Genomic DNA, 13,861 nt, shown 5'->3' with positions numbered 1-13,861 from the left:
AAAGAAGACATTTTAAAGAATGTGGATAACCAGACAGTTGATGGCACCCACTGACTTCCATAGTAGGCAAAAAATACTATGGAAGTCAATGGGTGCCATCAACTGTCTGGTTACCAACATTATTCAAAATATCTTCTTTTGTGTTCAACAGAAGAAAGAAACTCATGCAGGTTTGGAACAACATGAGGGTGAGTAAATGATGACAAAATGTTCATTTTTGGGTGAACCATCCCTTTAAGATAAAAAAAAAAAAGTGCCTTATTTGTAATTCTAAAGTTTGTCTCAAGAGGTTTGGTGCAATCGGCTGCTGATCTTTAGATTCCTAAAAAAGAAACTGACCTTGGAGATAAACTACAACCTTTCACTTGTTTGGCTCTCTCCTGCTGTGCATTTTAGTCTTGTTTCAGTGGTGTAGTTTGTGTCCATTACATCTGAGTGCCAAAAGGTATTTGGCTTGGCATTTCACTCTAACTGGATGAGGAGAACATGTTTCTATGTTGGCCGCTGTTAGCTGAGGAGCCTTGTCGAACAGTCTGACCCTGTGAACACCGACAAGAACACACTCCTGCCAACACACACCTAAAATCCCCTCCACTAATGGACTCCCATTCACACACACATACGGACAGATGAGTGTTTAAGCAGGCCATATCCAGGCATTGACTGTGTGCATGTTAATAAGTAAATATGATAAATTTGTCGCAGTCTTAGCATTAGCGCCCAACGCTAATGACAGTGGACACTAATTAAATGTAGACTAATGGAGCAGGACACCACAGACTAATGGGATTTCAGCAGACGTGGCCAGACAACAGCGCGCGCGCGTGTGTGTGTGTGTGTGTTTCCAGAGAGATAAAGTACGGCAAAGAAGGTTTTTGAGGAGCTATTTGAGACCAGAATGCAAAATAAGCTAACATTACCAACGTCAACAGACGATAGAAGGGACACTCTCAGTTTCTTTTATGAAAACACAAACACACTGTACATGCATATATATACACACACACGCTCTCTCTCTCTCTATTATATATATATATATATATATATATATAAATAATATTTGTTCAGGAGTCAGACTACACTGGTTGCACTTCACTGTATGTTTATGATTCACTAAAAGAACCGGATCATAAGAGTCATTCGTTCAGGAGTCGGACTACACTGGTTGCACCTTTACTGTGTGTTTATGATTCACTTAAAGAACCGACTCATACGTTCAGGAGTCGGATTACACTGGTTGCACCTTTACTGTGTGTTTATGACTCACTTAAAGAACCGACTCATAAGAGTCATTCGTTCAGGAGTCGGACTACACTGGTTGCACTTTACTGTGTGTTTATGATTCACTTAAAGAACCGACTCATATGTTCAGGAGTCGGACTACACTGGTTGCACTTTACAGTGCGTTTATGACTCACTTAAAGAACCGACTCATAAGAGTCATTCGTTTAGGAGTCGGACTACACTGGTTGCACTTTACTGTGTGTTTATGATTCACTTAAAGAACCGACTCATAAGAGTCATTCGTTCAGGAGTCAGACTACACTGATTTTTTTTTCTTGCAAACGTGAGTTTATATCTATGTATAAATCTCGGAACTGCAAGAAATAAAGTGAGATTGTGAGTAAGAATCGTGAGTTATAAACTCGGAAGTGCGAGATATAAAGAATTGAGAGATTCTGTATTATACAGGACGTTTTGCAACCCTAGTTGCAATGCTGCATGAACTGAAATGAACTGAAGTAGCTCATGACTTTTATTAGCATAAGGCTTCAGTCACACACACACTGATGACATAGTCTGATGTCACCTTCAATACATACGCCCATAAGTGTCAGACAATATAGCTAAGCACACATCTATAAGGACGATACAGATACGCATTCAGATACTCTTGCCAGCTGAAATAATTGAAAAGCTTTCATCTGTTAGTAAAGCAATTTCCCTAATGTCTTCAGAGCCAGTGAAAGACGTGATGAATGTGACTGCTAATGGATCCCCTGTGAGGGGAGAGAGATTAAGAAAGAAATGGAATGGAAAATACAAAGATGAAGGGATTGACTGTATGAAAGATGAAAGGATGGAGTATAAAAACAAAGAGATGTCAAGTTTAAGCATAGGTAATGTGTAAAACATCTTTTAATTTTCAATATTTATTGAATACTAACTATGTTCATTACACAAGCAACTTTGTAATTTAATAGCTCAATTGAATTGAATGCTAGCATACTACTTGCATATTGTGCAGAATAAACTATACAGTGCTGCAGTGATGACATGTTTTTGCAGTCCAACCCAGAAGTTACCATCACCCTGGTCCCCTTGGCTTTTGTATTATTGGATTGTAGTCTATAAACAAACTACGTTGTGGTCACAAGACCTTAACTTAATGTTTGCCGTGATGACGTTTAATGTCCCAGATAACCTCTGTAGTTCCAATTAGCCATTAGCAACTGCCTTTTTTAAGACATGTAAGAGCTTTAAAAAAAAAAATCTCAAGGAGTTAAGTTATTTTGGCTCATTAGTGACACCTAGCAGTAATATATTTATACTGCAGAACTACCACAAACTACCAAGAAACTGCAATCATTCTCATAAAAACAGATATACTTATACTGCATACTGAAATCTCTACCTCTTTTTCTCTCTTCTAGGTGAAAGTAAAGGCAGAAGTGACAGTAGGGACAGAGCCCTTCGTAGCTCTTCCCCGAAATCACAGGATTGGGAAACGCCCACAGGACAATCAGCCACACCCACAGCCACGCCCAGTCGGTTTGGCCGCTCTTCCATCAGCCCGACCACCATGCTTGGGGGTGAGTCCTGTCCATGTCACAGATAAGCAGATAAAAAGGATGCCGATTTTAGATACTCATTTAACACATTCTCTTCCTTTTTAGAAACAAAAGCCGGGTGTAAACTTGGTCGCTCCGCATCCACGTCAGGAGTCCCGTCCCCTGTGGGAACGCCCCAAAGACACGCACCCGATGCCTCCGCCCAACAGTGCGGGACCCCGTTCCAGGTACAACCCGATTATTCCTCAGAATGAGCGAGAGATCGCATGCGTGTGGAGTTCGGTTCCTGTCTCCGTGTCTGTCGATCTGCCCGGCAGTACCTTCATGTCTTTGACCTTTGACCCCACTGCTGTGTGTATATCCTATTCTGTCTGCTGCTTCTGCTGCCGTGCATTTCGTTTGGCTCACGGCATTCATCGTCTGTCTATGTAGATGCGTATGTGTGTGCTGTTTGTGTTTGGTCCAGATCAGGGCTGCCTTCCCATCGTGCTCTGAAGAGGCTCTCGCATTTAATTCGTCCTCTGTGAGTTTATGCCAAGAGATCCACAATCAGGGTTTTATGTATCAGGCAGTTTTAGCACTTGAGAAAAGGTTCAACTGATCTGAAACTGAATGAGAAGCTCTTCAGAGCGCCGGCGGACAGCTTTACTCTCGACCAGCAGCATCCTCAGTCTGTGTCTCGACTCTATCACAGTGTTTCAGATGTTGTGGTTGGGTCCCTCAGATGTACAGACATCAAACACAGAAGCTGTTAATGCCATAAAATGGGAAATTAATTTGGGATCCCAAATTCAAAGCATAGACATCATCATGACTTATTTACCAAATTAATTGAAATATTGACTGTTTCCTCAAAATACCCCCAGGACTTACGGTACTGCCCGAATCATAACAGAACAGACAAAATGGCGTGCATATATACATATATTAAAGGTTTAGTTCAGCCAAAAATTTTGAAAATTCTGTCATTAATTACTCACCCTCATGTCGTTCCACATCCTTAAGACTTTCCTTCATCTTCGGAACAAAAATGAAGATCTTTTTGATGAAATCTGAGAGCTTTCTGTCCCTCCATTGACAGTCTAAGCAACTCCCACTTTGATGCTTCAAAAAGTTCATAAAGAGATTGTAAAACTTATCCATATGAATTGAGTAGTTTAGTCAAAATTTTCTGAAGAGACTCGATCACTTTATATGATAAACAGATTGAATTTAGGCTTTTATTCACACATTCATCAATGCACACATCAGTTGTGGTAAACAGAAGCTCAAGCATGTTTGCTTGATGTGTGAGAACCAATGAGGTTCATTCTCGTGTGTTACGCAGCACATTTGAGCTTCAGCGAGAGGTTTGTTCTCACACGTCAAGCAGGTTCAGTTAAGCTTCTGTTTATGTTCGCTGATCAATGTTTATATGTGAATAAAAGCCTAAATTCAATCTGTTCATCATATAAAGTCGCAGAAAATTCAGAAAATTTGGACTAAACCACTCAATTCATATGGATTAGTTTTACAATCTCTTTATGAACTTTTTGAAGCGTCAAAGTGGTAGCTGCATAGCTGTCAATGGAGGGACGGAGAGCTCTCAGATTTCATCAAAAATATCTTAATTTGTGTTCCAAAGGTCTTACAGGTTGGAACGACACGAGGGTGAGTAATTAATAATAACAGATTTTTCATTTTTGGGTGAACTAACCCTTCAAGGCTGCCAAATGATTAAAAATATTAAAATTGTGGGGGTTTTTTTCTATAGGCTCACAAGGCTATATTTATTTGATATATAGAACACCTATATATTTTTCCTGTTTTAATCACGTTTACTTTATATAAGCTTAAAATCTTTAATAAAAAAAGTGCCATGAGTAAAGTACCACTTTAAATAAAATAAAAAATAAAATAAAAAAACAGTTACAGGCTGTTTGATGTGTGTATATATGTATCTAGACATGTCATATGCTCTCTCTTATTTGTCTTTGTGGCCTTATTTGAGCAGGTTTTTAGAGCTACACTGTATTATGTACAAAAATCCTGTAATAATGATTCTGTTTTCAACGTCTTTCACAGAGACTGGGGAGTCAGTTACACAGCTCACTACACAAACTCACCAAGGCATGTTCTTAATATCACAACTGATGAAAGCTACTGTGAATACACCCACTCCAGTAATAATAATATAAAATACAAAACATACATAAATTACACAATGTATAGCCATACGATTACACTCAGAATATTATAACACAAAACACATTTAGTATGTTTAGTATGTCTGATATACTCTCACTCCCCAGTTGTGTGTTTGATTGTTAGCAACTGTAATTGAACTAACCCAAATAAATCTTAAAATCGAGGGATAAAACTAACCCCAACAAAGCAAAATCCAAATAAAACCTTGTCAAAATTATGTCTTCTTTTCCGCGTCCACTGTACTTTCTGTGTCTATCTGCTGCTTCCTCAAAAGCACAAATGTGTGTGTGTGCTGTATGTGTATGTGTGTACTTGTGTGTGGGTGTGTGTGTGCATGCCTGAAGTATATGCTCTGTTACAAAACCTAGTCAGTAAAACCTCATTTTTTTAGGCAACTTTACTATGTTGTCTCCTAAAACCTTGGTTTGCCCAAAATTTAAGGCAGCATTGCATGTATTCTTATTATAAATAACCTCAAATATGTGATATTTTAGTATTATTTAAAGGCACAATATGTAAGATCTTTGGATTAAAATATCCAAAAACCACTAGAACAATGTTATATATTTGGTTGACTTGAGTACTTACATTATCCCAAATGTTTCCAAGAATGTTTAAATACAGAGAAATGACCAGTTTTACAGAAATAACCAATTTTAACAAGGACACGGACCTATCAATGACACCATACCCACATTACCCTCGATTTCTTGTTTTATTTTGTAGAAACCATGGAAACACCAAAGACGCTTTAATATATTATGTGTTTTATTAGACATGTGAGCAACTGTTTGGACACATTTATCGACAGAAAACTAATCATTGTTATATAGCTCAACACAACAAGACTTAATGTTTAAATCTTGTTTTCTTGATTTACCACGAGTACCATGTTTTACCATGCCTAATATCGATCTAGCTTATTGCAGTGTGCAACAAGTGTCTCATAATAGCCGCCGAGCGAACACAGAGTAGCACTATAACAACTTTCAACAAACAAATGTATCCAATATGATAAAAAAGCGCTGCGTTACCCCACATGCGACATAATAAAAGCTCCGCTGCTCTCGAGACATGTGTCACGCTTGTCTCTCATTAGCAATTGCTCCAGCGGCCTCGTTTTTGCTCTCACAGCACTTTGTCCTACATACTACAGTACAGTAACGTTAATAATCTCATATATGAATATGATTTCTGCCCAAGTCTCATCCCGATTCTTTTCCACCGGCTGTAGATGGGAAGACAACACCTCCCATGATTCCGCAAAATCAAGGCATCATCAAGCTATGCCTTTGTTTTGAATAAACGACCTCTAGTGGCAAAAAATTACATAGTGTGCCTTTAAATACTACGGAGCCCCGCACATGACATGCAAGAAAAAAAATTAAATCGTGCGCACGATTTACTATTTCGTTCCCTCGATTTACTAAATCGTGTGCACAATTTACTATTTTGTACAATTAGTAAATTGTGCGCACAATTTAGTAAATTGAGGGAACGAATTAGTAAATCGTGCGCACAATTTAGTAAATTAAGGGGAATGAATTAGTAAATCGTGCGCACGATTTAGCCTACTATTTTTTTCCTGCATGTCATGTCCGGGGCTCCGTAAAATACAAATATAGTATTTATAAATATTTTGAATTAACTTTTAGTTTTCATTTTCATTTTTGTTTGAGATTTAGTAATTTTGTTATGTGATTTTTGTCATTTTTATTATTTTTTTAAAAATATTTCTAAATAGCAGTAATTTATGTTTTAGTCGTTTCAGTACTTCAGCTTAAACTTACTTCAGTTACTTACAAGGCAACATTTCTAATTTTGTTTTTTTAGGTTAGGTTAAGTCTAATCTAATATTTATATTTTATTTCACTTATTTAACTTACAAAAAGCAATTTTTAACAGTTTTAGTTAACAATAATAACACATCAAATAGCAATTAAAAATAGATTTTACTGAATATGTTTGTACTACTCTTTAAAGTCGGCATGAAACAGAAGATGCAGTAGTCTTTTCTTCCCTATTGTGATGTGTATCTGAGTCAAACAGCTTCTCAAACAAGAAAAAATGTAGGGCGGGACTTGATTTGGTCCATGGGGAATTGATTGGATGTCATGTGAGTGACAGATTGTCATCAGAAAAGAGAGATGATGTTGCTGCAAGAGGGAGGGGAAGTTATTTTGATTAAAGGTTACAAGGGCACATGAATTTTCCATGGCTCATCAATCAATTTTAAACTTGACTTTAAATTTATTAGAGTATCACTTTATTAGCTTAAAAACATTATAACAAACTAAAGTTTAAGTGCTTTACATAAGGAGCCCCATTAGTATGACAAATGAAGTTGCTTATTCAGTCAAAACAGAATGCTGTCTTAAAAGGCAGCTGACTATGTAGGCAATGAGTCAGCTCACTAGGTATTGTAACAGAGCTCTGGTGTGTGCTCATGTTGCCTCTCTAAGTGTTTATTGTTTTAATCTGTGTTTGTACAGGTGCATGGGCAGTTTAATATGCGTGTACACGATTTAGATACTGTGGTACGTGTGTGCGAGAGAATTAAACTGAACGGCAATACATTCTGACTCCTCTGACTTTAAATGAAAATGAATTATTAAACACATCATTTATTATTAAAGAACGCCGTTAATGGCTTCACTCTTGCAAACTGAAAAAATATATATAAGGGCTACAAAATCAAAGCCAGCTCTGCATGCACCAACATTGTCTCACCCTTGCCACCCATTAGATGCCCCCAATGCCTTGGGCATGTGGGGACAGCACCATGATGGAGATGATTGAGAAGAAACGTCACCTGTGCAAGGAGATAAAAGCCAGGCAGAGACCTCCAGACAAAGCCCTGTGCAAGCAGGACAGCATGCCCATCCTGCCCAGCTGGAAGAAGACCAACGGGGGCAAAAAATACGGGCCCCCTCCATACTCCACCCAAACCACTGTCTTCTGGGACACTGCTATATAAAGTGCGACCAGCGAACTACAGCCATGGAGATGCACAAACTGAGGGGGCGTGTCCAAATATTGATTGACAGCTAGCAGGAAGCAGGACTACGCAACATACACAGTGAAGGATCCTCAAATCTCCCTGGTTTCCCATCGCTGTTTATATTTGATATTTTTATATCGGAGATTACTGTCTTAATATTAAATATGATTAATATAATTAGCGGTTTTATAAAGAGGAACTCTCTAAATGAGATCTAAGAGTGAAAATAGTACACTTTTAACCCATGAGATGATATTTGTCCTCTTCTAAATGGTATTTCTATTTATTTTCTATCCTTTTTTGGGGGGGTGTTTCTATATTTGGCACTCATCCATGTGTCTGGGGAAATAATCTATAATGTATGGTGAAATATGTGCAGTAATTCCATTGAGAAAACACCGTTGTTTTTGATGCCTATGCATTTGGTTATACGGCATGGACGGCGCTTTTGTTCATTGTCTGTTTTTCATATGGAGAGTTTATTTGAAAATAATATATTTTTGGTGTCTGTACTTTAAATGTCGGATTGTGAGTTGTCAGGCCGTTGTTCCTATGACTTCTGGGTTGGACTTGAAGGCGATCGGCTGGGTTGTGAGCTATTAGGTGGGTTTGATTAGTCGGACCGGATTATGAGATAACTGGGTTATTAAAGTATGGATCTGGCTGTTTTATAAGGCAGTTGGTCAGATATTGAGTATGCGGTCAGATAAACTGTGAGGGCACTTTCTGTTTTGTGAGGTCAGCTGGTGCATTTCAATCGTGAGTGCTGTAAACTCACAAACACACACTAATATCAGCTGCTTTATGGCCTAACATTTGGTGCTGTTCAACTCCTTTCTTGAATGTTCAACCTTAACAGCTACATGACAGTCATACACATAATAAAAATTGTAAAAAAATTAGCGTGGGCGGTTTGCACATGATCAGGGATCGAATGATGAAGTTTCATACATCCGGTCCTCTAGCATGTCAGATAATAAATCTCGAATACAGACGCCGTCCTTTTATGAAGCACTATGCAGACATACTGTCAGTTTACACACTCATATATCATTGTGACACGAGTCAAGGGCAGGCAAGAGGCAATATCGTACTGAAAAGGCTCAGAAAGAAAAGACCAGGCCGTCGTTTACTCTGATCAGATGCTGTGCATCCAGGCTACACCCATAGCATTACCACACAGTCAAAGAGCCATGCCAGTGCATTTACGCACACTTTACTTTATGTCAACTAGTCATCATAAGCACTAGAACACTAGGATGCCAAGCACAGTCTTGAAATGACAGGAGAGTAAATGCCTTTCTGTGCATGTTAAAGAATGATTCTGGAATCAGATCAGATGATTTGGGCCAAGAAACATATTAAATGCAAGTACACAAACACTAACGCATTGTAAGAGCAAGGCCCATTGAACTGTCATGGAATGCGCAGCATTATTCAATGTGTTGATGTAATTTCAACTGAAACAGGAAGACAGGGCAGGACATATCGAACAGCTCCACCCCTTTTTAAAAATAGCCAATAGCGTTTTGTTTATACCACAGCTCGGCCAGAGCCGTTAAACTCGGTAAAACGTCAGTTTCCTTCTAATCTCTAACAGTTTCTCCTCCTAATGTCCTCTATATCACTTTAAAATACAACATTCTGTGCAGAATTCAAATGGGTCCGATACCTTTTGTGATCTGAGCCGACTCATGGTCCGTGGATATGACCCACTCTGTGTTCTCGTGGCGGTTCACGTGACACTAACGCGAAGACGGACTTTATTTGCGTCAATGGAAAGCATATTTACAGTCTGAATCGTTCCCTATTCTCTATATAGTGCACTATGTGCCATTCACCATGTAGAAAATAGTAAATGTGTGAGCAAATAACCGATTTCAGCTGCAGCTTCAGCGTCTGTATAGTGTAGGAGGGGGCGGGACTTCAGATTCTAGAGAACATTTGATTGGACAGAAGATTTGATGAGAAGCTGAAGTGCGATGTGATGTCATGAAGATCTGTGATCCATTTTAGCGGAAGTGAGAGACTAAGTTTTGAATGGTTATATCTCCTAAATTCGAATTTTGTCATTGTTTTGGAACACACCAGCTTATTCATAACCTTAAGGCTAACATATTCATAGTAAAATTAGGATTAGTTCGCTTTGAAATGAAAGTAACCACATGATTTACTCACCCTCAAGCTATTCTAGGTGTATATGACTTTCTTCTTTCAGACGAATACATTCGGAGTTATATTAATAATCACCCTGATGCTCCCAAGCTTTATAATGGCAGTGAACGGAACCCAGTATGAAGCTCAAGAAAGTGCATCCATCCATCATAAACGTACTCCACACGGCTCCGGGGGGTTAATAAAGGCCTTCTAAAGCGAAGCGATGTGTTTGTGTAAGAAAAATATCCATATTTAACAAGTTATGAAGTAAAATATCTAGCTTCCGCCAGACCACCTTCCGTATTCAACTTAAGAAGAAAGTGTAATGCCTCTCGCAGTTCAAAACGCTTATGCTACGTCCTACGCCAACTTATGAAACAAGTGTAACTGACACAACGTCAGTTACGCTTTCTTCTTAAAGGGATAGTTCACACAAAAATGAAAATTTGATGTTTATCTGCTTACCCCCAGGGTGACTTTGTTTCTTCAGTAGAACACAAATGATGATTTTTAACTCCAACCGTTGCGGTCTGTCAGTCGTATAATGCTTGTCAATGGTAACTCCATCTATAAGAGTCAAAAAAACATGCACAGACAAATCCAAATTAAACCCTGCGGCTCGTGACGACACATTGATGTCCTAAGACACGAAACGATCGGTTTGTGCGAGAAACCAAACAGTATTTATATAATTTTTTACCTCTAATACACCACTATGTCCAACTGCCTTGAGCATCCGGTGTGTGAGGTCTGAAAACGCGCTTTGATGCCGGAAGTGATCTCTCGCGCGTATACGTCAATGACTGCGTCTGCCGTCAGAGTGCATTCAGACCTTGGAGTTAAAAATCATCATTTGTGTTCTACTGAAGAAACAAAGTCACCTACATCTTGCCCTGGGGGTAAGCAGATAAACATAAAATTTTCATTTTTGGGTGAACTATCCCTTTAAGTTGAATACGGAAGGCGGTCTGGCAGAAGCTAGATATTTTACTTTATAACGTGTTAAATATGGATATTTTTCTTACACAAATGCATCGCTTTGCTTCAAAAGGCCTTTATTAACCCCCCTGAGCCTGTGGAGTACGTTTATGATGGATGGATGCACTTTTTTGAATTTCAAACAGGTGGTTTGTGTGCACTGCCATTATAAAGCTTAGGAGCATCAAGGTGATTATTAATATAACTCTGATTGAATTCGTCGGAAAGAAGAAAGTCATATACACCTAGGATAGCCTGAGAGTGAGTAAATCATGGGGTAATTTTAATTTTAAAGTGAACTAATCCATTAATTCTGAAGGTAACAAATCTTAGTATTCAAGATAGCTATAGAGTGCTGTAGGAATGAGTCCTAAAACTTGGAAACGAGTTAGTGTATTAAAACTTCCGGTTCCATCATGTAGAAGTCAATGGGATTTTTGAATGGGTTTGTGGCTAACACAGTCTCAAAATACTTTTCATTTTATTCTAGGACATAAAATTCATCAGTAATACACCACTTGTGATTTTTTTTAAGGTTTATCTGTCTTGAAACAAGTTGCAACATTAAAGCCTTATTGTATTTATACTTGCGCTCTTGCAAACTATTCCAACTCAAACTTTCCAACATTTGGATTTTAAATAAAGATTAATGGTGGTGACATTAGCCTAACCGTAGCTTTTCATTACTTCTGGCAATTGCATTTAGGCTTTAAAATTCATATAAGTTCATTTAAGAACAAAACACTTTTGCTCACAGACCTTATTTTCTGCAATTATCCAAAAGTAAATGGAAAAATCCTACTGGCTTTTTGTCAAGGGAACCAGTGTGATGCTAACTTCCGGGATGGCCTAAAAAAAAAAAGTCATCCCTACAGCACGCTATAGTGTTATTTTCAAATTGTTGTCATTAAATGAGATGTGTTATTATTCAAGTAGCTTGCTAAACATGTTAGCAAACTATTTCACTAACTTGCTTTGCTTAAGATTCTCTTCAAACTGTTGCTCCGCCATGATGGTAGCTGACCTGAAAGAGAAAACGGACCTTAGAGGAAGACTCGTAAACAGTTTACTTTATGCTAACAGTGCCCCTTGTGGCAATGCTTAATGATGCAAGAAGACATTGCATTCTAACTGTAACATACAGTATTTCAGAACACAATAATGTGAGCATTGCATTCATGTACTTGCATAGAGTATGTTTTGGGTCTTAAAGGGATAGTTCACCAAAAAAATTCAACTTCTGTCATCATTTACTCACCCTCATGTCATTCTAAACTGGAACAACCTGAAACACAAAAGAAGATATAAAAGCTGTTTATTTAGAAAATTGTCTTTGTGTGTGTGTCTTTTCAAACATATAAAATCAATGGGTTCAGTGTTGTTTTGGACCCACAGACTTTCAATTTATGAATAAAAACAGCTGTTTTTAATCTTATTTTTTTGTGTCATGGAAAGTAACACAATTTGAATGACATGAGCTTGAGTAAATGATGACTGAATTTTAATTTTTAGGTGAAATATCCCTTCTACATACTAGAGCATTAATGATGGCTTTGAGAGATGGACTGTGCCCTTTTAAGAGTTAATTTATCACTAAATGATGATGATGATGTGAAATAGCCACTGAGCAGTGATCAGGTGTTGGTGTCATTTAGCAATCGGCTGGCTGTGCTGTCGGCGATTTGAGGGACCAATGCAGATGTTTATCTGCCAATTAAAAATGGCAACACAAACTCTGTTTTACACTCTAATGTACAGTGGTTGCCATTGAGACACTGTCCTCTGTAGTTCTCTGCACTGCTGTGGGCGGGGCTGTGATGTCATGCTGAGGTGTAATCAAGCCACACCCCTAAAGATGGGGCCAGTTTTCTAAAGCTCCTCCCCTCACTGCCATCCCCATCACACAATCACACATCTTAACCTGCTTATTTAACACATACTTGACATTACACCAACACAGAGACACTCTTAAATGTAAACCATGTACGAATGCACATAAAATAAAATACAGGCACTTTTCAAAAAATTGTATCAGCACATGCTCACATACACATGTACAAAGCTGGCATCCAAGTATAAAGCATTGCCTTGGAGACCTGGGTTCACTGTGACTTACAGACTTTAGGAGAGGGCTTAAAGGTCAGTAGAACAATGTCAAAGGTTTACAAATGCAGGTAAATAATCCTACTAACTAAAATAACTAACAAAAGTCACCACAACGAAAATATACAACAATGTAGTAGTTAGGGGGGAAAAGGTACAAAAACCAAAAACAGAGGGGGTGCTCAGTTTCGCAGACCCCCAGATGCAGTAGCATAATTCACCAGTAGATGGCAGTAACAGCATAGTGTTCTTTATATGCACTGCATTCCATGCTACAATTAAGTACTTCACTGGAGAAGGGAAAGTACTTTTGAGTGCACTGCATTAACAGTAACATTAACATTAATTACCTTAAATTCATATCTTAAAACCTTCAACATAAAAAGCAGGAGTAATAGTAGTATGCTAGTATTGAGCAAAATGAAGTATATCATCCAGTCATGCTGTCTATTTTCAATTTACCATGATTTGGGACGCACAAATTCTAATCTCGGATACTATATAGGATGCACAGTATACGAATTGGGATGCAGCCATACAAAGCAGAATTCCATCATGGTATTCTAACCATCTGTCTTTATAGTTTCTAAATGCTATAAAGATTAAAAGCCAAAATGGAAATATTCAGGTTTCTGGGGGAATC

General features: G+C 38.2%; 1 protein-coding gene across 1 annotated transcript in view; it reads left to right on the top strand.

Annotated features, from left to right (window-relative positions):
* The window catches only part of nyap2a (neuronal tyrosine-phosphorylated phosphoinositide-3-kinase adaptor 2a), a 42,951-nt gene extending 32,713 nt beyond the window's left edge, over positions 1-10,238 (top strand). Inside the window, 3 exon segments of the mRNA XM_051863833.1 lie at positions 2,655-2,813; positions 2,898-3,019; positions 7,726-10,238. Coding sequence (XP_051719793.1) covers positions 2,655-2,813; positions 2,898-3,019; positions 7,726-7,956 — 512 coding nt within the window. The 3' untranslated portion in view covers positions 7,957-10,238.
* The last annotated feature ends 3,623 nt before the right edge of the window (positions 10,239-13,861 follow it).

Source organism: Ctenopharyngodon idella, chromosome 15 (assembly GCF_019924925.1).
Source record: "Ctenopharyngodon idella isolate HZGC_01 chromosome 15, HZGC01, whole genome shotgun sequence".
Lineage (NCBI taxonomy): Eukaryota > Metazoa > Chordata > Actinopteri > Cypriniformes > Xenocyprididae > Ctenopharyngodon > Ctenopharyngodon idella.
Note: the sequence above shows the minus strand (reverse complement) of the source record. Positions and strands in the feature narration are given on the sequence as shown.